Source organism: Aquila chrysaetos, chromosome 17 (genome assembly GCF_900496995.4).
Source record: "Aquila chrysaetos chrysaetos chromosome 17, bAquChr1.4, whole genome shotgun sequence".
Lineage (NCBI taxonomy): Eukaryota > Metazoa > Chordata > Aves > Accipitriformes > Accipitridae > Aquila > Aquila chrysaetos.
In genome coordinates, this window is record NC_044020.1 from 845,464 (window position 1) to 871,375 (window position 25,912).

Below are 25,912 nucleotides of genomic sequence, written 5' to 3' on the forward strand. Positions count from 1 at the left end.
ATAGAAAATAACCAGCGCTGGTTTTGAAGATCCTGTACCTACCTTGCACTTTTTAATGAAAATCCTAGTTTGGACCACGATTTCATCTCCTTGCTGTTCCTGTAAACACACCTGACCGTCAACTAAACCACAAGTTACTACGATTGGAGTTAATCAGAATTCAATGCTCCTTTTTCCGATTTTCTTAAAAAAGTTCTGGAAGAAATGCATGCTTGAAGAAGAATATAGCATGTCAAGTTTTTAAGAGAACTTTAAATACATTCATATGCCAATCCATTTTAAGGAAACTTGTTGCTATTTAGGAAGAGAACAAAGTCATGTTGTCAGGTATGTCACTGACTGCTCAGGGAGAGAATTTCTGTGAATTGCCCTAGTTCAAGTTCTAATTAAAGTTCTACAAATTCAACGCAACCACAGAAGTTTTTTGTCAGTGCATACAACCATATGCAGAGACAGATGTATTTTACTTCAGCCTGCTGCTACAGTTTAAGTAAAGACAGAAAAGCCAAATCCTTGGAGACAGGTGTGCATTGTTTATCTGTCACCGAAATCTAAAAGCAAAATTACTCCATTTGTCAAACAATAAATCTAAATGACTTTTGGCCAAGCCCTCTCAGAGGGGGAACTAGTTTGGGTGATGAGAAAGGTTAAAGTAGTATCATTACACTGTTGGAACAAGCACTGAAAGGCTGCTCCTGCTAAAGCAGCTAAGCAAGACACTGAGGTGACACACTGGAGATAATCAAGCAACCTAGAGAGAAGATGCAAGAAATACACACTAAATCATACAGAATTAAAATCTAATAATAAAGTCACTTTCTCAAAGTTGTAAAGGTACAAGAAACCACAATTCCTACAGTAGAAGCTCAGCATTTATCCCTAGTACCTTATGAAACCCACATCCCCTAAAAACATACACTAAACCCTAGAGTCCACTAGACCTTTCCCAGATAAACTTTGGTTTTCTGCAAATACACAACTGACCAATAACCTGAAATAGGGACCCTCTAGACCAAATCCAAACCCTGCTCTAGGACCATGAGGGACAAGATGCAAAAAATTAGTAGTTTCTTTTAAATCTAGAATTTAAATTCCCAAGTTCAGCAACAAAGGTTTTCCCTGCAATACCAAACTTCTGAATCTGTATTTTTAGATTGGTTTTCTAGTCTCAAAGGTTTTTTTATTTGTCAGTGCTCAAGATTCAGTTTTACATCACGATACGTACGGTCCTTGTGTTGTAGTGGCTACTTCCTTTTTAAAAAAAAAAAAATCAGGTACCTTTCTAACACTGCTCAGAAAAAGTACATACCTATATCAGACACACACACACACAAAATCTACTTGGTGAAAGGGGCAAAAAAAAAAAAGCAGAGACATAGCAGTCTAGGAAAGACATAGAAATCTAGGAGGTTCAAAAGTCCACAAGATTTTCCTTAAAAAGTTACTAAGCACCATATGAATGATCCATTTACTTTTAAAGAAAATCTTGCAGACTTAAATTCTCTTAATTTAATTTTATTCCTAATGCAGTTACTTCGAGAACCTACTTAGCTACAAGGCAAAGATGCCCATTTTTGCCACACAAGCATCCATCACTGAAATACTTGATTTACAGTATATGCCACCCATCAAACCATATTTTAAGGCATCTCATCTCATAACTAATACTTGGAAAAAAACAGTAATACAAAAATGTGGCTCTAACAAGAAGGGATAATATTTAACTGATGGCTGTAAGTTAAATGTAATGACTTGGTCTTAAACATTAGCCAGAAAACAGATTTGTGAAAAGTGTTTAATTTTAAAAGGAGTATATACAAACACAAGGAAAAAAACATCGCTGGCTGAAACCAGAATTGAAAACCCTGCATATACCTCTGGAAAAGGCAGTGAGACAAGATTAATATGATTCATTTCGAGCAAAGAAACATCCTGATACTTTTCAAACAAATGAAAGATGATTATCAGTCAAAATTGCAGTAGTCCAGGCGAGAAGTTTCGTTACAAGTCTTAGACCTTTGATGTAAGGGAGAGTAAAGTTTTAAAGGTCAGAAGCAGTTCCTGAAAAAAAAGGAACATACAAACTTTACAAAAGATAGGTACTGAAAGGGAGATTGAAGATGTGCTATTACTCAGAAAAATGCTACTTTTGGATATAGTAAACTGAAGGATGTTAAGGCACATACCACAAATATGTACACTGATCTCTGATATAATACACGTGTCAGCTAATTGTAGAAAACTGACTTCCAATGTTACAGCAAGCCAGAAACACTAAGTACTTAAAATCCTATTTTCGGATCTAGCAACCCAAAGACATGATACCGTACAACCGCGCTGCAGCAGAGAGCAAACTCCATTTTTATTCCTTGGTGAAAAACAGCATTTTGGAACCCAGAGCCCCAAAAGCTTTCCTAGTTCACAGAGAACAGGTTATTTCTAAGGAGGGGTTGTGAAACATGATTAAACTCTCTCTTTCTGAATATACCACACAGAAATCTGTACGTGGCAATTTCAATGTACCTGCGTTACTGCAGGAAAAAGTGAGTTCACAAATAAAAAGTGCCCCCCCCCCCCAAAAAAAAAAAAAAGAAAATCACTGGTTTAAGGCATCCAGTTAAAAATGAAAGACTTCCACTCATTTACTCAAGGAGCTAACTCTTCAGGATACACTCAAATTATTCTGTTATAGTGGGGAAGGCGGGGGGAAATAGACTGGTGTGCACCAGTTCGCTAATACAATGTTTAAGAAAGTCTTGTCAGACTAGGTGCAACATACGAAAACAGTGTTTCTACCAGTAAGGAAAGGTAAGCAAAACTAGCTACACTGGCAAAGTACTTATGTCAATGTAACCATGCTAGTACAGAGGAGCTGCGCTAGCATCCAGTGTCACACACTCGCATCCCATACTGAGGATACTGTACCAACAAAAGGTGACCCCACTGTAGAGTTGTATTGGTGCTCAGAAAACTTAATGTCTGGACAAGATATGCATATAACTAGCATTCTTCTTTGCAACACATGTAACATTTAAATAGAAAAAAGGTTGTAGAAAAACCCCTGGCAGTTTAAGGGAATCCACACAGTCCTGCTCCTGACACTATTCTAGAACTACACAACATTCAAGAAAAAAATGAGACCATTCAAAAATTCTAATATGCTACACGACACTGACAATACCAAGACCTTCTAAATTACTTCAAAATGTCTATTACAAAACATGCTACAAACATTTCAGCTTCCCTGTAAGTCTATGTTATTTTTACCTCCTCAAGAAGGAACTGGCATTAATAGAGCAACTCAAAACTCCACTAACACAGCAAGTTCTATGGCAAAGCAAATTCTGAGCAGGGAACACACAAACCATTTAAGACTTTTAAGACAGAAGATGCAGCACTGCAGCAACAGTGGGAAATGCAGCTGTATTTCGCTGCTGCCAATAAAGCAAGCATACTAAGACAATCTTTGCCAACTTCTTAGAAGAAAGCCACCAACATTCAAGTTTAGTACATTCCATCAGTATCATCCAGGTCTACAGTGGAAACATGAATGAATTAGAGACTCAACTTAAGTCTTCAATATAAATACACTTAACATCTGTAAGTTTGGGAATAAGTTAATAAGTTAGTTAATAGGGTGAGTCATTGTTTGTAGGTACCTAACAAGCCAAAACAGTATTTCAGAGTAAGAAATAAGTCCAAAAGTTAACAGTGAAAGAAACACACTGAAAGATCCACTACACACATGTGCTGGAAAAAGTTTCATCAACAGTGCAAGTTTCTCACCTTTCTCCTTCCCTCTCTCTAATGACGCTGTGAATCTAACAGTTTTAAAAAGAGTGCTTGGGTAAGTACATAAGCACCATGTTATTTATTTTCTATAATTAACTAAGGAGTGGGGACAGTACAACAGATTCTATAAGTGGAAGTTACTTAATGAAAGCCGCTTGCACTATTTCAAAGCAAATTTAAGGAGCAGATAGGTTAAAAAATGTAAACTTCAAAGCAGTTTCCCCCAACAGCAAAAGTGGGACCAAAAAAATCGCAGTCTCTCAAGCAGCAAATGAAAAAATTTAACCCCCAAAACACGCTTATTGGTTAAGAGGTTTGATTTTATATAATTAGAGAAACAGATATCATGTTAAAAACCACAGAAAGTGGAACTGTCCCAAATCCAGCTAATAAGTTGTCAACAACAACAAAAAAATCCAGAAGAGTAAGAATCCTTTAGTAGTTTTCATGTAGCATACATAAAGTGTTCACACCACTATAAACCTCTGCATAGCTATCAGGTGATGACAATCTCAATCACTTTAAGAAAAATTATCCCATTCGTGCACTACTGAAACTGTCCAACAATCCCTAGTGTTTCACCATAACTGTAAAAAAGTTCATTAAGCTGTCCTGTAAGCTAACAATTAAAATAGGCTAAGTATTCTGTGAAAATCTGCACCTGTTAAACTGAAATACATTCACAAATTATCCAAACCTTATTTGATCACAAATGGCTTGACTTAGATATGTGCGTTCATCTGAATCACATCTTTAACTTCCATATTTTTCAAGTATCAGGACTTCTCTCACAAAATACATTTTTATTTCACCTCTCTAAACAAAGCAAGATAACCACTGTCCAGAAAAATTAAAAATGGTTACTACTGAATTAAGTACTGGTTTCCAAGTCTAGCACAAAAACCCCCAACAACTAGCTCTAGCTAAAGAGCAGCTTCTCCAATGCTCTTCTACTCTTACTAGAGACCTGTTGATATTAGGAACGAACAGTCATGTCCTCCACTTACAATATAATACTGCCTGTATCTAATATGCTCTGAAAGTTACAAACTTTTCAAAATTAGTATGTCATTCACCAAGAATAGAGAAGGCAAAAATCAAAATTTTGAAGATGATTCCAGGTAGAATCACATCCACTGCTCAACCAAAAACCAGCTACTAAACCCTTCTGTTTACTGTCAAATGAGGAGCTTTTAAAAAAAAAAAAAAGCCACAAAAAACCCAACAAAAACCCAACCAACTCTTCCTTTTTCTTGCCAGCTGTTAACTGCATTGAACAAGACCACCGGTGCCTTCAGAAATGCCACCACTCACCAGACTCTGGCAGGAGGAAGCCTCCTCCATATCCCATAGGCTAAGAAGATCTGAAGAGAGTTCAAAGAAACTCCTGTGGGACAGGTAACCAAGTACTCTTCATAGCAAAATGACACCAAATACTCATCTGCTTCACAAGAAGCATTAAAAAGCTGAACAGCCCTTTGTTACTCCCTCCCCCTCCCAGTACAACCAGTTCGTATTTGCTAGGGATTGGGACACCTAAGATTTCCAACCTCTAGCTTGCCTTCGCAGCATCACCGAAGACCTTTGCAGGACTGCAGAGAAGCCCCTTTATCTTCGCAGCTCCTAAGTCTACAGGGGAAATTCAGACATTTTGCTCTCGCAGCAAAAAAATGGGAGATGCAAGATGAGCTACACTCCATATTGATTCTTAACACAAATAAGGTGAAATAACATTCCATTTTTAAGAAGATAAGAGTCTCGATAAACCTTACACCCAAAGCTTGGGATCTGGAGTTTGGTTTTAGCTGTTTTTTTCCTAAAGTCGATGGTCTATCTGAATCAGAAAAGCAGGTTTTAGATATCCTTCTGCAAGGAAGAGTAAGAAGGATTGCAAAAAGTAAACCAAATAAGCAGACTGCACACAAGAAGAAAAAAAAAAAAAGCAGAGAAATAAATCTCGTTTCTAAACGAGCTGTAAAAAAACCCTTGTATATGCAAAATAAAATAAGAAACAAGACGCAGTTGTGTGTGCGGACGTACACATGTAATTCAACAATAAAGTGTACGAAAGCATCATCTTTAGCACTGTTTCGTATGTCTGCAACTGGCATTAAAGGTACACATTTAGCAAGGAGCTCAGTAATAACTACTATTGTGAAAGACACAAAAATGACAAACTGTTAAGTCTTATCTGCAGCTGATCAAGAGCACAATAAACTGAACAGCTTTGCTTTCCATCACAAAAAAATAGGATGGTAGAAACATCCGAACACCCTCCCCAAGCCATTAACACCAATAGGTTCAAACGGAGCGCAAATGGGAGAAACAGGCAAACAGAAAGGACGAAGGCAGGCACGAGTTAACAGCAGCAAAAGGGAGGAGGAGATTTAGGCAGAAGAGGGGAGAAAAGGGCAGTAATTGCGGCACCGAGAGGTGGGGAGGGCCTGGGCCCCCGGGACTGACCTGTGCCGTCGCTGGCGGACACGGAGAGCGCCGGTGAGGAGAGTTTAGGCCGCTTGGCTGAAGGCGGGCCCGGCTCCACCACATTCTCGGCCATTTTTAATTCTTTTTTAGACAATCACTCAGAGCAGAGAGACGGTCGGGGGTGAACCCCAAAACCTTCACCTTCTTTTCGGGCCCCGAGTCAGCTGAAGAACAACAATAACGCCGAGAGGGAGCAAGGAGGATCCGGCGGAGAAGGGGGGCCAAGTTCCCCTTTTTCTGCCCCTCGGGCTCCGGGAGGGCGGCAGCGGAGAAGGAGGGAGAAGGTGGGAGCTGGGGCGGGGAGGGGGGGGAAAGAGGCCTCTTCCCCCAGGCGAAAGGGCTCAGCGAAGATGGGAAGAGCAGGTAAAGCCCCCGCCAAACAAAAAAAAAAAAAAAAAAAAAAAAAGGAAAAAAAAAAAGGCTGGTAGGGTTGGTTGTTTTTTTTTTTTTTTTTTAGTAAAATTAATCCCGGCTGTTGTGCTGCTGGTGCTTCCTCGCCGCCGCCACCATCATCATCTTCATCCTTCGGGGGGTCTCCTCCTCCTGCTGCCTCCTCACCGCCGCCATCAGCCTCTTCCTCCTCGGCGCCGTCCTCCTCCTCCTCATCGCCACAAGGAGGCGGGCGAAGGAGGGGAGAGGAGGAGGAAAAAAGAAAAAAAGATCACCGTCCTCTAGCAGCGGCTCCTTCCCCCTCCAACACCACCCTGCAAAAAAATACCCACCGCCAGCGACGGGGCTGGGGGGGAGGCGGCGGGGAGAGAGGCAAGGCGTGCGCGGGGTCCCCAGCTCCACTCGCTTCTTCCTCGCCCGTCGCTAATGGCTGCAGAAAAGGGAGCTGTAAGGATGAGGAGGGTGAGGATAAGTCCCAGGAGTCTCCGCTTCACATCTTGTTGTGCAGGGAAGAAGGAGGGGTTGTTGTCCTGATGGAGGCAGCACCGATCGCGGGATGGGAAGGTGGGGGGGCGGGTTTCAACACCCTCTCTGCTCCCCCCCCCCGCCTTCTTCTCTTCTTTCCCCTTCCTCTTTCTCTCGCTCTCAGTAGCGGGCTGCCCCCCCCCTCCTCTCCGGCGCAGGCAGAGGGGCCGATCCCACAGCAGCGGCAGGAGGAGGAGGAGGAGGAGGAAGAAGCCGGCCCCTCCCCCCCTCTCTGCCTACCTTCCCCCCTCCCGGGCGGCCGAGGATGGTTGCGAGCGCTGGCGCCGGGCAGGGAGGAGGGAGCCGCCCGTCTCCGCTCCCGCGGACCCACGGGCTACGCGGGGCGCGGAAAGCGAGGGAGAAAAAAAAAAAAAAAAAACCTCGGCCGCTGCTGGGGCGCGGCGGGGACTCCCTCTTCGCCTCTGCGAGGGTGGGGAAGGAAGCGAAGAGGTTGGTAGTCGGGAGGGGAGGGGGAGGCCGCTCAGCGACCCCTCCGAGAAGAGAAGGAGGGGAGGGGAGGGGAGGGGAGGGGGGGGGTGTTTAAAATTTAAAATAAAACAGAAGGAAGGTTGCGCCGGGGGAGGGCGGGGGACTCGCCCCGGGGTGGGTTAAATGGCCGGGAGGGGGAGGGGGGGGGTCCTCGGCGCTCCCCGGCGCGGGGGGGGGGGGGGGCGGCGCAGGCAGCGCGGGGGCCGAGCGCAGGCTCCCTACTGCCCCTGCCTGGCGCTTCGGCGGCGGCCCGGCTGCGGCCGCTGCTGGGGCGTGTGTGGCGGAGCGGGCAGAAGCGGGGGCGGAGGGGAGCGGGGAAGAGAAAGAAGTCGGGGGAAAGGAGAAGAGAGAAAAGGAGAGAGAGAGAGAGAGGGGACGGGCAGGCTGGCGCGGGGGTGGGGGTTGGGGGGGGGGCGTCTCGGCTCCTCGCTTCTCTCCCCGTCCCCTGGCCGGGCCCCTGGGTCTCTCTGCGCTGCCCTCCCCCTGGCTCGCCCCGTCCGGCTCGGCCTCTCGCTCCCTCCCTCAGTCGCTCACACACAAACAAAATGGCGGCTGTTGTTTCTTCACTCTCCCGAGTCCCTCGGAGGGAAGCGAGCGGCGGCGGCGGCGGCCGGAAATGAGCCAAGAGAAAAAAAAAGGGGGCGGGGCCAGGGCCGGGGGCGGGGACCCGGCAGCGGTGGCGCACACAATGGAACGCGGGGGGCTGGCGTGCTGCCGGACGGCGAGCGGAACCGCCCAGCCGCCGTCACGAGAACGGCGCCCGCCCAATCAGCGCCCGCCTCTCGCCGGGCTCTTCCGCAAACTCCCCTGGCTCCGCCCCTTAAAGGCGAAGGGGTTTTGGTAAAAAAAAAAAAAAAAAAAAAAAGCGTCTCCTTCTTCCTCCTCCCCTCACGCTCTTTTCCGTCGGCCGAAAAGTGCCCGGCGGCGGCCCGGGGCGGCCAAGGGAGGCGGCCGCGCCGCCCCGCCGCGCTCCCCGGTACCCGCTGCCCGCCCCGGTGGGCTGAGGGGCCGAGCGGGTCTGTCCGTCCGCGGCCTTCCCTCACGCGGTTGTCGGTTCCCCGGGCTCCTCCCGCCGGTCCCGGGCCTTGCTGCGCCACAGACATGGCAGCCCGGGGCGGCGCGGCGCCCGGGCTGGGAGTAAGCGGGGCTGGGGCGCGGCACCCCGGGGCCCGGCGGGCGGTGAACGTAGGAGATCGGGGGGGGACTCTCCGCAGGCTGCTCGGCCGGGGGGATGCGAGAGCTGTGGCCGCTTTCCAAAAAATAATAAAGCCCACCAAAAAAAAAAAAAACCCAACCCCCAAACCCGCTCCATGCCGAAGAGTAAACAAACCCAGAAAACACACGCTTTATGCCAAAAATAACCCCAAAACCCAGGTGCGCTGGGGAAGGAGGCACGGCAGCCTGCCGGCAACGCGCCCGCTCTCCTGAGCGAGGCTGGGCATGGCTGGCTCTGGGCTGGGATGGATCGTGTTGGCCTCGTCCTTCGTCAGCCTTCATGGCCCCCGAGACGTTTCGGAGCTTAGGAGCGCTGACCCGCCGCCAAGGGTTCTCCTCAAATCTTTAAGGGCTCGTCAGCCATCATTATTACCAAGGAAATACCCCATCACGGCTTTTCCCTCTGGTGTCTCTGGTCTCTTTCGGGACATCCACCATTATGGGATAGGAGTGGAAGGGAAGCACAGGCCTGCATATGTTTTTAATGGAAAAAGCAGTTTCTTTCGAGCAGAGCAGGACATTTGCAAGGACTTCTCTCGCCACCCACCTTCAGGGCTGAGCTCTCCGCCATCCTGCGTGTAAGAACCGAAGCAGGTATTTGGGAAAAGCCTAGCCTAAACACTAGAACAAACACCACAGACGATGAGAGGAGGCATGAGCGGAGATTCACAGCCCTGTAACAGTTATCTGCCGGCTCCCTCACATACTCCCACACTTCAGCTTCCCTTGTTTAGGCTTTATTTCCAGCGAGATGGTTGTTGTCTCCCCCGGCACAAAAGGGAAAATGCAAATAGGGTTACATTCAAACTGCTCCAAAAAGTGCTTAAAGACTGTACATGTATTAGCCTTCCAGAAAAGTCTTGGAGCCATAGGCAGCGCACAAATCTATATGTTTTAAAAGAAGGGTGGAGGGAGCCTTGCAAGGACAAATAAGCAATAGGAAAATAGTCGGGAGAGCAGAAAGTCTCAGAACTAAAGCTGTCGGGGTTAACGGCGTCAAACCTAACAGCATCACCTTAAAAACAATGTTATGCTTCTCACAGTTTTTTTGCCTCTTATTGCTACTAAATTCCACAAAATATTCCAGTTATAGAAGTCTTGTATTACCTCAATTTATTTTTTGTCAGATCGACAGTTTCCCTCACTTGTGAAGCGCTTTTTTAACACAGCTGAGACTAATTTAACTTCTTTTTTTTTAAGTCTCCTTAGAATTAAAAGTTGACTGAAATAAGTCTATATAAGGTTTTCAGACTCTCTAGAGGCCCTTAATCCATAGTTCAATAAGGAATTAGTGCCAGCTTTATAAAGACACCAAGGTGCACATAAACACCTAAATGCTTTTAAAAGTCAGGCCCTTACTAAACAACAAGTTTGGAGCAAAGCAGATGTTTCAAATAAGAGTTTCATGACACTAGTTCCTATCTAGAGACTTGATCCTACCAATAGTTGCATGTGTGCTTAGTTTTATATAGCACACAGTTCCACTGAAATCGCGCTGTACTACTCACCATAGTAAAACTGAGCACATGTGTGCTTGCTGGAGCACAGCCTGAGAGATAAAAGTTAAAGAACTGGGTAGTTATTTGCTACTCCAGAGAGTATTGTATGGATCAGTTAGTTTTGTTAAGTACGAGGAAAATCTAACAAACAAAGTAAAGTCCTTTTTTTTGGTGCAGCTTCCCCTGCCTACCTGTTTATCTGCCCTTCAAACAAGTTCAGGGAAGTGTACCTGAACTGTGGGAAACATCTTCTGAATATGAATTACAGATATAAGTAATTAACCGATCTGTTAGTAAAACCGTACAAGCTTCATAACCAGTAAACCAGTAAAATATCTTAGTTGTTTACATATTAGAAAGTCGTATTGTTAGCTTTCCATATTAAAGACTTAAATGCAAGCTGAAATATATGGAAAATAAATAGAAAAGAATGCTACTTCTGTTTTTTTTCTGAAAAAGAAGGTCATCTAAAACAAGAGAAGGAGCAAAAAAAAGGAAAACCCAGGAAAATAGGGTTAAGATAAATCAAATGTATATATATAAACAACAACAAAACCCTTCAGCATCTGTTAATTTTTCTAAAAACACTGGAGTTTTCTTAAATGAACCTTAGTACATACACCCAACCAACTATTGCTAAATGCTGTCTCCCAAAACAATACCATACAAAGTTACTGGAAAGCAATAATAGGACACAAAGCATACTAAGAAGAAAATACATAAACCTATACAAATAAAACCAGGAAAAGATTATACTATTCAAAGTAAAACAAACCTATTTACCCAACAACTGTTCCTCCTTGCCTCAGTTTCCCCATTCTTACAGCAAGGATAGTAGTATTTACCCCCTGAAAATAACACCTAGAAGAATTAATTAGCTCATTATTGCCAGTAATTACAGCAGCCATTATGTACTTGGAGATAACTGGATGAAAGTACCATAAGTCCGATTAAAATGAGAATCCGCTCAGGAAAGCAATAAGAAGAGGAATGCAGGGCCTTGAACTTTTATCATGGGATCTCGTTTGGCCTTAGCTGGTAGTTACCGAAATTTGTAAGCATGCCCAGCTGCTTTGAGGGCTACAGGGAATAAGATAAGATCCCCTTGTACTGCCAGGGTCAACGTGACGCCCAGAGCTCAGCATCCCAGCTTCAGCGAGAGGAGCAGGCAGAGGAATCATCATCTCCCTCGGCTGGGAGGGAGCCGGGGCTGTGGCCTTCCCCTTCCAGCTGCTGGACGGAGAAGTGGTGCGTGATCTCAAAGTCACCCGACCAACCTCCTCCCCCCCCTAATGCTGCTCAGGAAATCATTTATACGAAATAAAACTTCCCCACTCCCCTTCGGCAGGACTTGCCCCGCAGCCCTGCGGCCACACAAGTGTCTCCGAAAGAGGGGGGCTCGTGGGACGGGGGGCAGGAGCTGGGGACAGGGCATCCCATCTTCTCAGTCCTGTTTCTGCCTGCAGTTTCCAGCTGTATTATCTCTTTTCCTGAGCTTGCCAGGGCTGCTGCTCGTGTCTGGCAGGTAATTTCTCCTGTTCCCCAGCTACCTCCCGCCGCTGCAGCGCTCTGCTCCTGGGGAGGGAAGGAGGAATGACCCCCTTCTCCATACCAGCGGGGAGATCTGCGTGTGGAGGGTCCTTCCTGGCACAGGTCAGAGGGGTGAGGAAATGATTTAAGGCTGCAGTTTTTGCAAGTAATGCCAGGGCACAGCTATATTTCTGGAAAGCAAGAGCCAGCTGTGCCAGAGCAGAGAACATCGCTCAGTGCGGCGTCAACACTAAAACCCAGCAGCTTTTTGATACGAGACAAATTTTATTAAAACCATAAGAAATAACCATCCAATAGCTGGTTCTTGCATCTAGCGTATACATAAAAGAAAGGGCTGGCTTTCTGACAGCAAGCAAAATGTTTTCAGTCCTCGGCCCCAGAAACGCAGGCTTCCTCGGTCACACAGTTTTCAATAGCTGCAAACACAGAGTTATGTTGCTAAATGTTAAGGGCTCAGCTGTTTACCAGAAGAATGTTTCCTCCCTGGAACACATGGTTTTGCTTAAAAGAAGTTCTCCAAAAAACCCCACTTTATTTCATTAGCGAATGCAACATTATAGTCCTAACAAACATGCCATGCAGTCTCCCCTTGCAAGAACGAAATAGAAAAAAGACGACAAAAATTGACCTCTCAGTTTAAGAGAGGGGCAGAGATGCACTCTGCCTAGGAAATACCGCAACTTTGAGGTCTGGTGATCTAGAGCTGAATCTCGTGCTCTGAAATGTATATATCTTCATGCATTGTTTTCATATTCCGGTTCACGTTGAAAGCACAGATGTGGAATAGGAGCGAGAGGCTTGCGCGCTCCCCCAGCTTTACTGAGGGCTGGCCAAATCGCTGCTTTTCGCTTCCCAGGCTCAGCTCTCCCCTCTGTAACAGGGAGTTGATGCTGCTCCCCCTTACAGAAAGCGCATCCGAATCATTAAACGAAAATGTAATACTCTCATATCTGCTAAATAAAATGACACTGAAATTAATGCGTTTACATCAGCCGTTGATTTATCCCAGAGTATTACGGGATAATACTAGAGGTTCTAGAGTGAAAGTGTAATATTTTTAATTAAGAGCCCTTGAACTTGCCACGTGCTTTGAGCTTGTGGAAGGTGAAAGGATGGCAAATTTCTGAACAACTCGGTCAGCTCAGCACTATATTTACAAAGATTTGCTAAAAATGATCATTGTATGGTAGAGCTCAAGCTAACATGGGAAATCTGTGCTGAAAGAATTAGTTATTGTACCGACGCGGAGGAAGCACACTGTTCACATTCCTCTTACTTCTTTTGACTCTGGTATCTAATGGGAAAGTTCTTGATAAGCTTTATTGCGCTGCAGAAGTTATAAACAATGTGCTTTGAAATCTACTGAGCTGAAACCCAAACCTTATCTTTTCATTTGTTTTCCTGAATTGTCCCACAGATACAAATCCACTGTCCACACATGCTTATAAAGAACAAAATACAATTATTTCTGTTATACCTCCCCTTCCTTTGCTGTTTTTTCACGTAGTGTTCCTTAATTCAGATTATTTTTTTATGTGCTGCAACATTCTTCTATATGCTGAACTGCAATGTGTTGTTTGATGTCTGCAATCAAAATGCAAAGAGGGAAAAAGTAATGTTTTTTTTTTTTCTGATGTATGAGTTTTCATGCTTCAAGATCTAAAGTGATTCCTTCTATGGGGTCAGGCAGGAATTTACTCTGTGGCAGAGAAATGTAATGAATTGAGAAGTTTTCAGTACAGAGGGTATTGGCCTTCTGACGGAGTTAATGGGACTCTGTTGTTCATGGGATAATACACTTAATCAACACAATATCTGAGCTGTTTTTTACAGTTGCCATGGAATAAAAAATTTTCACAGGAAATATAGGTCTGGTTGATTTTTTTCATTTTCTGCTTTTCTCTAAAAAGATCTTGTGCTTTCTTGGCTTTTTGCCATACTAGAAAAGGCAATGCCTTCACAAGTGCTTTCCTTCTACACACAGATAAAAGTCAATCATTAATGACAAACACCAAAAGCCAATTGATTCTAACGCGATGACTCTGGGTAGAACAATAGGGTTAATCCTCAGTTCCTTACCTTCCCAATTTATATGGGCTTATCGCTTCTCTTCCCAGAAGTTCCCTCGCAAACCCTCACGTTTCAACGCCCGTGAGTTTTTTTTTTTTTTTCTCTTGGTCTGTTCTAGCAAGGGACGCCAACATCAGGCAGCCCCAGATTTTCTGTTTCTATCCTCTGACCGCCCCATACACGAGACCTGCGAGCGTCTGAGAAGGGAGCATCAGCCCCTGCGGGTGCTACGCTATTAAAAGCCACCAAGAGAGCAGCCAGAAGGCAGGAGCTGTAGTGGTCCCCGGCAGCACGCTTTCCCTCCTGGTGCTCTCACGTTGCCTGAAGCCCTGGAAAGATCATTTCTGCAGAGCAGGGCTTCTTTATGAGCTGATTTGTGGTATTTACTCCAAGCTCTTTTGCCATCTCAGACGCCTTCCCTTTGATCTCAGGCCAGGCATGGGATAGGAATGCCACGGTGCACCCCGGACTGAATGCGTGGAGGTGGAACAAACAGCCTGTCGGTGGGATGTCAGGGGAGGGCCGGTTGCCCGGTCCAGCCCAGGCACCGCAATAAGGATGCAACCACCTGGAAGTAAAGCTGAAAACTTTTGAGACAGCTGGACCGGCCATTAAAAAACTTTCAGATGCCAGCAGGCGGCAATGAGAAGTGAAAGTTGTGGCTGGCATGGTATTTTGGCAGCAATGATATCATGTTTATCTTTTGTTAGAGCTAGAGAAACATTTAGGTAACTTTTGAGGGAATGTAGAGAGCTTTCCTAGTGATCAGAAAAACAACAGTTTCAAGGTTGATGCTACTCCTCTTTTGTCAATATTTATGACTGCAAATTTGTTGCTATTTAAGAACCGGCTTCAAGAAAGAAAAACGCAAACTGTGGGCTGCACAATCGGCATCACAAAATGACAGAAAGCTTGGTTCTTTCAACGTCATGTATGTGATGAGTAAATGTTTTGTGCAGGCGTTTGGATCCCATACGAAGGGGCTTGGCCATGGTCATTCTGCATGGTGCTGCAGGGCCAAGCACCAGGCCACAGGAGAAGCTCCTGTGGGCGACCGGGGCACTGAGCTCCCCTGGACAGAGAAAAATCAGTTGTCTCAGCAGGAGAAAAAAGGCTTGTAACATCAACCCCACATCAAATCCTTGCAAGACCAACAACCCACGGCTTCTGCTGCTGCCGCCCTGCGTGGTGAGCATCGGCCCCATGTTTGGGACCGGAGAGAGGGGACTCTGCCCGGCCGTGCTCCCGGCGTGCCTGCCGCCTGCCTCCCCGGAACATCTCGGGGGTGATATCCCAAACAGCTGCTCCGGCAAAAAGGACAGTGCTGCTGGACAAGGGGAGATGCAAAACTTCCAACACCGGAGTGAGTAGCGTAGCGAAAAGTCTGGTGGCTGGATGTGCCGCTTGTCTTGGCAGCTATGCAGAGTGGTTTTTTTCTCATTTGCTCTGCTAGATGTAGGCATCTGAATTTCTACTGAAAAGAAACGGAGGTGCCCGAGGCCTCTTGTGATTTTGCAGTTCACTGGTTCACGTGTCTTCCTATCTGTGGCACTGCCACAGATATATATATATAAATACCTGTCTATATTTCTATACCCCAGGGGTATAGAAATTAAATGTGTTTTGTTTAGAATATTCAAGCCATCCTGGCATATTTAGCCCCTGCAAGAAAAAAAATCTTTAAAAATTATTTGCGCTGCAGTTGAGCATCTCTCTATTTGCAGAGGAGTGCATCACCTTCCTGAAGGTGAGATGTGTGGAAGATTCCCTGTTCTCGTGCGAAGGAGCCAAGCCAAGGGCTAATGAGTGTGGACTAACACTACAATACGAAGGGCACGTGCATCTGTGCTTGCACACGAATATCCCACATCGGTGCAAAAGGGGCCCGGGAACTCCTCCGTCTCGCCTGGGTATTTCAATTAAAAGCCGAGGATGAAGTCCAAGAAAATGCCTAAAATGGCTTGAGTCCTTCCTCACGATCTGGAAATGGAAGTCGGCGGTGACTAACTCCAGCCCAGCCACCAAACCCCTCCCTCCCCGACTCTGCATCGCTCTGTTCGTTCCCAGCTCCTCTCCTGCGTTTGCAAACAGTTGGCAGTGGAAACAGTGAAGCAGCCTGGCTTCGAACACCAGGAACGCACGAGCTGTATGCGACTGCTGCAGTGACTGTCATCCACCCGTCCCGGTGTCTAACCTAGGAAGAAGTGATTAAAATCTGATGGGGACAAGTCTTGATTATAAGCAGAGGAATGATTTTAAAAGAGGCTGCCGCCAAGCCTGGAAACAAAGCCCAATTAAATCCTGCCATTGACTTAAATTGGCTTCAAACCAGGCCTCTAACAGCTTCTCCAGTAAAAAAAAATAAAAGTGCTTGTTTATAATTTTTTAAGCCAGTTCAGGCGATGTATTCTGACCTCCTCACAAAACTAGCAGATAGCAATATCCATAAAGAACAAGATTAGCTAACTGAGTGGTCAGGAAAGCCACATCCCTTACTTACTCGCCCTGTGACAGCCTCTGTAATATGTGCTTTTTTCACTGCTGATTCTGCTGTGGGTATGCAGTTGACCTGAATTTGAAAGCATCAATCCTGAAAGAAGAGTAACCTGGATGTTGGGAGCAGCAGGAGCATGTGCTTTGATGGTGGGTTACTCCACGGGCACCAGCCCAGTTCCTGCTCTCTCTGTTCACTCCCATCCTGTGCCAAGCATGAAGTCTCAGCCCTTCCGCTCAACATTTCTAACCGCCTGGGTGCAAATACCCAACAGAGAGCCTTTTTGTGGGATTTGAGCTGCTGCTTTCCTTCCACCACCCATTCATCTCACATAAAAGTCCATTAAGACTTGCTCTTCGTGTGGTACCTACCCCATGGGGGGCGTGATCTCTCCTGGTATCCAAGAACTATGATAATGCAAAAAATAAAGAACAGAATGGGATGCTTTTGATCCCAATAATGTGTTATTCAAAAACTCACAGTTCAAAATCTCACCTTCTCTTTCAGTTGACTTCGGTCGGAGCTCTTTCCCTAAGGACTTTAAAAGACTTAGAGCTCTGTGTGCTTGCAGGTGAAGGCTAAGGGAGGAGGAACCATCCAGTGTGGCGCCCAGGATGCCCTGTCCTCTCCTCCTTGGTGGTGCAGCGTGGAGAAAGATGTCCTCAAAAAGTTTCACTGCTGCTGAGATGAAGCCCTCCACATCCCTCGTTCAGCAGTGCAACAGGGTCTCTTCGGTAGGTGCTGGAGACCGAACGTGCTTGGAGATGAGTTTATTCACAGGGTGTGCAAGGGGTTGGCTGGAGCGCTCCAGAGCTGAGCTGCCTGCATATGCCTCCCCAATTTACCGCTGCCCTCAGGTTTGTGACCTCAGTGACTATTTGATAGGGTAAACCTACCTTGCATGTTCCCTGCAGAGGTGATTAAAAAGGATGAGCAGATGAAGGCACACCTGAGCAAGGATATCGCTAAACTAATTCATTATTTTTACTAAGCTAATTAAAGGCGGACCAATGAAGTGATCACACCAAGATCATGATTAAGATCAAATCAATAAATCGATTCAAATGATTGGTCACCAGATTATATATCCATCTATCCAAGGGATTTGTGAAGTTGCCACTGAAGGTATTAGATTTAATCTTTTCTAGGGAGATTTCAAGGAGGAGGCACAGTCATTTCAGGCTAAAACCAGAGCGAGCTTTCCAGCGGATGCAGTGAACCCCCTGGTGAAGAACGTAGGTCTTCGAAGGATATAAGGATATATCCTCCTTTGAAGGAGATATTGCCCCCCGCGTTGAAGGGGGATGTCCAGTCTTTGGGTATTTGCCAAGCCATATGACCCAGGTCATGCAGTAACCTTGTCTTAGCTCTGTTTGGGGAAGTAACCTGATAGGCATCTCCACAGTAACTTTCCTTTAACACATCTTCCTTAAACCTTAAGCATATTTTTAAACGTATTAACATTTATTGTCTGTATGTTCCCCATTTCACAAATGGCCCAGTTTTCCTCCACTGCTAAAGCAGAAGGGGTGGTTAGGGTAAGCCCAGCTACTTCTGAATAATCTTGTTTTCAGCTCCGAAGACTGCCACCCTAATTCCTTTACAACTTAATTTTAGTAGTCCTCCAAGGGTATTTTTCCCACCAACGCACCCATTCAACCATTCATAGCAACAGAAAATCAGAAAAACAAGAAGTGAGAGAATCAGTTCATTAAAACAAAGGTAAAAATAAACAATGTAATTTCATCTGCATCCTCCCCTGGGGGTTTTAATTCACGCCTGTATTTCTTTGTTATGCCAAGCACAGCGCTGAAGGCTTCCTCCGGGTGCACAGCCTGGAGTCTGACACGGTCCCAGAGCGGGCTGCAGCCTGGTGAGAGCCTTCGCTCGAGTCCAGCTCATCTTCCTCTGCACGGGTCATCCAGTGCAAGGCAGAGAGGTGATGTCAGTGGTTTTATTTTGGGGGGACGGACGATATGAAAGAACCACGTTTCCCACATTGTTATCATTTATGTAGGTGTAATTTCCACTTAAATCAGCCTCAGGTTCAAGCTGTAGGGCTGGCAGGCCAGTGGTGTACCCTGGTGTTTTGGATCATATCTGTCACCCAGGTCCCTCACAAGTTGTGGTGGAAAGTCCCATCAGCAAGTGACTTTTCATTTTACCCGCTCGTGCCTTCACTGGTAATATAAAATACAGACATGTATGGGAGGAGCCTTGCCGGTGAGGCAGATGCCAGTCTTGCAGCAGAGGTGAAGGGACTATAACGTGCTGTCAGCAGAAATCAACTTCCAGAAAAATACCTGGTATCCTGCTCAGCACGCTTTCTCCTGAAGACATTTTCCTCGTGCCAGTTCCTCCTCCAGTGTTGTCAGCAGTTGTTAAAATACCATGAACTTTTTAATGGAAAAGAATTGGGGAGCTAACTTGGGGTAAATTTTTTACTTACTCTCATGGCTTCTGATCTAAAACTACAAAATGCTGTTATATTAGTCAGTGCTTGACCATTAAAGTTTTTGCAGGATCGACTTTAATTTGGGCCTATTTTCATTCCACAACCTCCAGTCCCAGCAAGGGTCAAAATGTATTTGAATTCCCAATTCATGGAGGCTCCAGGCTTGCTGGTAACGCAGTGAAGGCTTTTCACATTTCTTTGTCACTGACGTGAATTATAGCGCGTCTGATGCGAAATGGGGGCCTTAAAAATAAAAAATGAAAATGTAAAATAAAAGATGCTCTGGTTCCCCTTTTGCAGAGACAGCACAAATCAGGAGGTGAGCTCTGCATAGTGCTCTGCTAGAAAGCAATTTCCTGGTTTAGGGTGATATGTAGCTAAGGATTTTGACTGATCTCATCTATATGTATATTCAGTCTTTCCAAGATGCTATTAGTAAGCATACCTGAAATTTGAATGTCTTATTTTATTTCGTAAAGCCTCTTTTATATTATTTTTTGGGAGAGTTATCTGTGTTACTTGCAGCCCGACACAGCTTTGGGTCATCTGCAGGTTTAACAAACCTAATCTTTCTTGTTTCAGGCAGATAACTTATATGAAAGCCGTGTACGGGCCTGTGCCCCGGCCGGATCCTGGCTCACCCTCACGCAGTACAGCCTTTCATTTTGAAAATGAATCACTGCTAAAGACCAGAATAGCGCAGGGTTTTGCCACTCGTCCTCTACTAGTTTCACCCAGTGAGTTTCTCTGCCTGGTTTAGGAGAACGTTGCGTGAGACTGTGCCAAAACCTGGCTGGGTCCCAGCTGCGGCACATCTGGAGCTTCTTTCGCCCCAGAGCCCGCTGCTAGTCTGCTTTAGGAGGAAAGTGGGTTGGTTTGGTACGGCTTCTTCTTGACAAATCCAAGCTGGCTGCTTCTCATCTCATTGCCATCTCCGGGATGTTTACAAATAAATTGATTATTTGTTCCAGACAGTTAAAGTTAAGCTGACTGGTCTGTGATTCCCTTGGCTCCTCTCGTCTCTCCTTTTCTGTGGATAGGAGTTCCTTTGCCCTTTTTTAATCTTGGGGTGCCCTGACGTGTCCGTCACAAATTCCCCAAATTAACCACCTACCGTTCTGAGGTAATGTCAGTCAGTGCTGGGTGACATTCCTCCTGCACAATCAGATTGAAAACATTTACCTCATCCAGGTGCTCTCTAACCACTTCTTTCTTCCAGGCTGGCATCTCATTCCCTTTCTTGGCTGCCTGCTTGGCAGCAATATATTCATTGAAGACTGATAATAAAAGTATTAAGCACTTTGACTTTATTAGCATTATTTATCAATAGTGTTTTCTATTTATTGGGTGGCAGAGCAACACTTTTCCTTACTCATCTTCTTACTAGGACATGAGCTGAAGTCCTCTGCGAACTGTGCCCCATGCTGGAGTCAGGGACGTCCAGCGCTCTTTTTTTTTTAATCAGTGCATGACAGGGAAGATTGTGTAGAGCCAAGCTGGTTCATTCTAGTCTCTGTTGGGTTTTTAATGGTTTTTTTTAAAGTTCTTCAGGGCTCACTCTCAAATAGAAATTTGGACTGGCGAAGAGACCGAGGTCACCTCCGATCCCCAGCGCCCGCGGTAAGCCCAGAGAACTCCGTGGCTGTCCTAAGGCCACATTTCTGAAGGTCCCTTCCCAAGATCCAAAAATCGCCACATCTGCCCAATGACTCTTTTGGCAAGGGGGCCGGCGGGGAGGACCCCATTTGCACAACCTCCCGCCTGCCCCCCCCGAACGGCTCCCTGCGAAGGACAACCCTGACCCCCCTTTCGGGATGCTCGTGTGGATGCTGGTGATGCTCCCGGAGGCTGAGCCTCCCCTGCATCCTTTTGGAAGCCCTGTCGCTATGGCGACTGTGTGCAGCTTTATGATCTGTTTGTTGTCCACCTATTTCAATCAGAAACGCTTCTGGAGCTTTTATATTTTCAGTGATTTTAATTCAGATCGCTAGCAGGTGGTTTTGAATTCAAGAAGGAAGCGATACACTGCGAGGAAAAACTTTCAGAAACCGTTGTGGTCCACTGTTGCATTCATCTATTTTTTAATGATTAAAGGAGGCTTTTTGTCAATCTTAAATCCATTTTCTGTCATTGTCACAGTGCTCTGAGAACATCGGAGAGAAAAATCTTTGCGTCGCCCCCTGCTTCGGATGCAAAACCCACCAAATTGCTCATGATGAGCGGCAGGGCTGCCCAGGAGCTCCCCTGCCCCGATTCTCGGGGGACGGGCAGGAGCCAGGCAGGATGGGCCAGGAGCCCTTCAGGGTCTGCAGCCTAAAGGCAATTGACCTGCGGGTGGCCCGGGGGGATCCCCCTCTTGGTGCTCCCACCTCAACTAGGGGACAAGCAGAAAGGAGAAGCAATGACGGTGAAGCCTCAGAGTGTGCACGTGGTAACTTCACCCACCTTTGCTCGCCTGCAGATGCTCGTTCATCACTGAGGGACACTTCAGACCCCGGCGCTCGCTCCTCCCGGCTCAGGAGTTAATGCTTTTGCCTGCCAGATTGTAGCACTTCTGATCTGATGACTTTTAACAAAGGATCACAACTTGCATCTGCATCCTTCTCTGCTTGTCCCTCACCAGGGTTTCTGCCTCTCTTTGGCAGAGAGAGTTTCTATTCCTTGCCTTCTGCGAGTTCCTCCAGCTGCTCCGACCCTCCGGCTGCAGCAGCCCCCTGGCACCCACCCTAAGCATCTCCTTCTTCTTTTCAGCACGTCTTAGGAGGTAAAGAGGTGTTCGACTTTGACAAATGGTGGTAATTCTGCATTTAATAGTAATATTTTAGGGGGGCATTTGCTTTCAAAGGCATTGAAATATCTCTGTCTTTGTTGCGTTTCAAGCTTTCGCATCCAGGTGCTGACATGGGAAGGGCTGTTTGGTTGGAAACTTGTGGTTTGCTCTGTAGGTTTGAGATTATCAATAAGGAAATCTTATTTCTCAACATGTAGTTTAATAAGAGCTACCAGTTGACTAATAATGAAAATGTACAGATGTGGAAGGAAGACATTACTGGGGAGAAAAACTGAACTCTGCTCAGAATGCTTTCAAATAAAGAAAATAAGGACTATGGTTTTAGCTGTGTTTTCATTTAGTTTGGTTACTAACATTCATTCGTTCTGGACAGTCGAACTACTTTCTTTTTAGAGTTCCTAACATCTTTACTTATAGAGCATGGCATGATGCTCTTGGATTTGGTCTTCTAAAACATAATGGCATTCTTAAATAAAGATGCTTAAATGGCAAAGGGCTTCCTAGGTACTTCAACAGCAGGTTTTGATAAACCTTTCAGTTTTATGGACAGAACCAAACCACTGGCAATCTGTTTGCTTGAGTCCCTCTGGAAAGAACCTTTCTTTTTCACCTAGCCCTCGGTGTGGCAGTGGGAAGAGGTCTGGGACGAGGGATGGAGGGACAGGTTTGCACCCAACACCCCGGGAGCCAGAGAGCTCACTGGGATGCTCCTCTCCTCCCTGGGTACGGGGCAGAGCCATGATGGGAGCAAGGAGTCACAGCAGGTCACACTACCAAGTAGCTTTTTCTGAAGGATACACTGGGGACAAAAAAAAGGGGTCTCTGTTGGTCACAGCCAACCCTCCAAGCACCAGTTGCGATCCCGTAGGACGATGCTCTACTGAGGCGTGGCGGCTGCCAAGACCGGCTCCTTGAAGGAAGTCTCTTCCCTATTTACACCAGCAAATACCCAGCAGGAGCCGGCCACGATGGCTGTGCCCCTCCCCAGGATAACCCCCACCTGCAAATGGGAATGTGGAAAATTGTCGGTCTTCTTACCTTGTCACAGACTTGAGACCAAGTCCAATTGCTGCCCCTCAAGGAGAAAAGAAATGAAATACTGAGATGGCACAGAAATGCTCAAACAGAGAAAAAACATTGCCTTCACTTACTAGACAGCACAAATACAAATGTGGAAAACCTGGCTGGATGCCCGGGATAAATAGGACTGGCCCCAGGTGCTTCGGCCGATCACCCCCCAACATTGGAGGCCCCGACGTGTGTCAGCAAGCCGAAGGGTAATGGTGGGTGCTTTGGAAACCTGCAAACGTGGTCCAGGCCTTGGCCCGAGGTTTGCGGGGAGCCATGCGTGGTGTTTGCCCTCGCCGAAGACAGTGGTGATGAAAAGTCACCTCCCTGTTTTGGTGGCACTGTGTTGACTTTCGGGAGGCTGTTCCTACCAGTGACGAGCACATTCAAGTTGGCCCAGACGTTATTAAAAAGCTATTCCAAGCGCTCTGGCTGGCTGTACGCATTAGTGACAAGATTATTAGCATCAGAGGAAATCCCAACTTTTGTTAGGAAGAATGTAAACAACTGCTGTTCACAAAAGAGCTGCTTTATTCAGCATCCAGGAAAGGAAAAAAAAAGAGAGAGGGGAAAAAAAAAAAAAAACTATCTCAGGCCATTGCTGCATGGTTAGCTTCTGGTCAACACCATCCTGCTCCTAAGCAAAGGGTCTGAAGGCTGTTTAGGGACAAACAACAGGTAAAAAGCATAAGCTTAAATACAGCATTTCACATGAAAAATGCCTGCATACAGATTAGATGTCACCTCACCCCAAAGCCAGTCCCTGCTCCCCATCAGTTGAGCTCAGAGCATCATTTCCATATATATATATATATATGCACTTAAAAGGTATAAGTGGGTGTGGCGTTTTGTGAGCTCCCAGAGATTTGGGATATCTGGAGGACTGTAAATATGAAAAGTGTTGAACTATTGCAGTCCAGGGTCCCATACTGGAATTACCAGCCCCGCCATGATCTCATGGCAGAGCTCAGTAGCTTGGCTCAGCGTTGCCCTTATCCTCTACTATAAAGAAAAGGAGTCAGTTTGAAAAATTCCTATTTTACTCCATTTTCATCTTAGGGAGTTGAAAGAGAAGCAATGGAATTCAGAACAAAACAATGAATAATCACATCATCGAGGGTTTTTTTCTTTCTTCTTATAAATAGCTTGTCTCCAACTATAAATGGAACCATCTTCTCATCACCCACATTTGCTGAAGGACCCAGTTTCAAGCTATTACCGGCCCAACCCCAAACCACCATTTAATTGGGCTGAGGCAGAAGCTCGCCCTGCAGCAGCCCCTCGGATGTTTGGTTTCTGCAGCTACAAGCAGGTCCCAGAGTGGTGGGAGCGGGACGTCCGGGAGCGGATGGCAACGGCTCTGGACGAGGCCGGCTCCGCGGCTGTTACAAATCCCAGCTTCCACGGCACGGCGGGACACGGAACAGCCCTGGGGATCCACAGGGTGCCATGCAGAGCAGCGGACGACACATCTCCCATCCACGCTGATTAGCAGTGCACGTGCCAAGCAAGGAAATCATTTGCAGAACGCTGCCAACGGGAGACCTCAATGACGAGCGTGTTCAGCCCCTTACTGCCCGGAGACGTGTGTTGTTTCGGGGTCATTTATGCGGTCAGGACAAAGCGGGGATGAGTTGGGATGCTGCAGTCCAGTCCCTGAGCAAATATCTAGGCTCAGCTCCGCCAAAACACCGCGTGGACATTTTAAACCCCAGCACCGGCCGGCAGCCAGCGATGTGGGCAGCATGTGAACAGATTGCAGAACTCAACGGCATTTTCAGCTGCCTCTCAAGCTCACCCCTACCCTGTGATCCTTGTTTCGGTGCTTTTCTGAGTGAGGCTGACCCCACAGCCCTTTTTACTTCAGTTGGGATTTTATCGCTTTTAGGGTTGTTGAATCCCTCTGCCTCTCTCAAGACTGGCAGTATCCAACAGCGGCAGATACTGCTGTCACAAAATTGCACGAGCTCAGGGCGACCCAGAGCTAGTCCAGAGACACCCCCCCCCCGTAAGACCTCCCAGCTAGAGATTCTCTCTCCTATTTTTCTGGTGCCATCGAGTAAGCCCATGACGATGTCCCACCATGCCAGACAGGCTCTGAGCATCGTGCCGGAGCTGCGGGGAGAGCAGAGCACTTGCAGCTCTGCAGTACCCGCGCTGCTGCTGCTGGATAAAACCTCGCCAGGAGATGGGAAAGGCCACAGCGAAGGTGGTGCGAGGGCTCCGGCGGCGGCAGAGCTGCCCGCTCCGCTGCAGCTGCCTGAGGTTGCAGCAGCTCTAGGGTGATTCATCCCAGACCGGGAGTAATTGGTACTGGCTGCTGAAGCGCCGAGTCCTGAAACTTGTTTCATCATATTTAGCATTTCCCACTATATGACACGCAACTTTGCAAAGTTCTCCGCTTGGTGTTTGTGCTGTAGCAAAGCCCTTAGTCACCTCCCGGTCCCAGCAGCGTGGTGTGTCAGTCCTGGGGAAGGCGTAGGAAAAACAGATCTTCCAAGAACGGGCAAATTACTTTCACTTGCTCAAGGAAAAAAATAGAAAAAAAAAAAAAAAGAAAGATAGCAAGAGGAAGCGAATAGTTTAAAGCAGCAGGATCTAAAGTGAGTTCCTTTATTATAGAAAAGCCTGACTCATTTACTGGCATGGTATGGGGGTTGCCAATGCCTGAGCGATGGCTGGGAAATCTTTCTGTGCAAGAAGGCACACATACTGATGGCAAAACAAGTAATCAGGACTTTGCTAACTGCTTGCTGCGCTTTTTTCTGACAAGGCTCCTCGCTCAGAGCTGAGAAAATGACTGCCCTGAGGCTGGCTTTGCCCAGCAAACCTCCACGGGGCCCGGGGAACTGACATGTCCAGGCTCCGACATGCTCTGAGAGGAAGATAATCCTATAGAGAAGATCTTCTACTGAGAACGTTCGGCTTTGTGTGTTTTAAGACGTTTGGTTGCCTAAAACGTTGGTGGATTCATTTTCTGAGCCAGGCGTTTTGCCCACGGGCACCCGGAGAGATTTATCGGAGTGTTTTGCTCCCCGCACCACCACCGCGGTCACGGACCCTGAAAAATTCACCCCCAGAAATGAACA

The 25,912-nt window shown here is 46.5% G+C and overlaps 1 protein-coding gene across 3 annotated transcripts in view; it reads right to left on the reverse strand.

The window, feature by feature from the left end:
* The window catches only part of EP300 (E1A binding protein p300), a 68,281-nt gene extending 60,051 nt beyond the window's left edge, over nucleotides 1-8,230 (reverse strand). For 2 of the 3 annotated variants that reach the window (XM_041129548.1, XM_030040387.2), the window contains exon 1: nucleotides 6,256-7,345. In XM_041129548.1, coding sequence (XP_040985482.1) covers nucleotides 6,256-6,349 — 94 coding nt within the window. In that variant the 5' untranslated portion in view covers nucleotides 6,350-7,345. Of the gene's footprint in view, nucleotides 1-6,255; nucleotides 7,346-8,214 lie in introns of those variants that run through there. The other variant, XM_041129547.1, reaches the window with a different exon arrangement.
* Nucleotides 8,231-25,912: the final 17,682 nt, after the last annotated feature.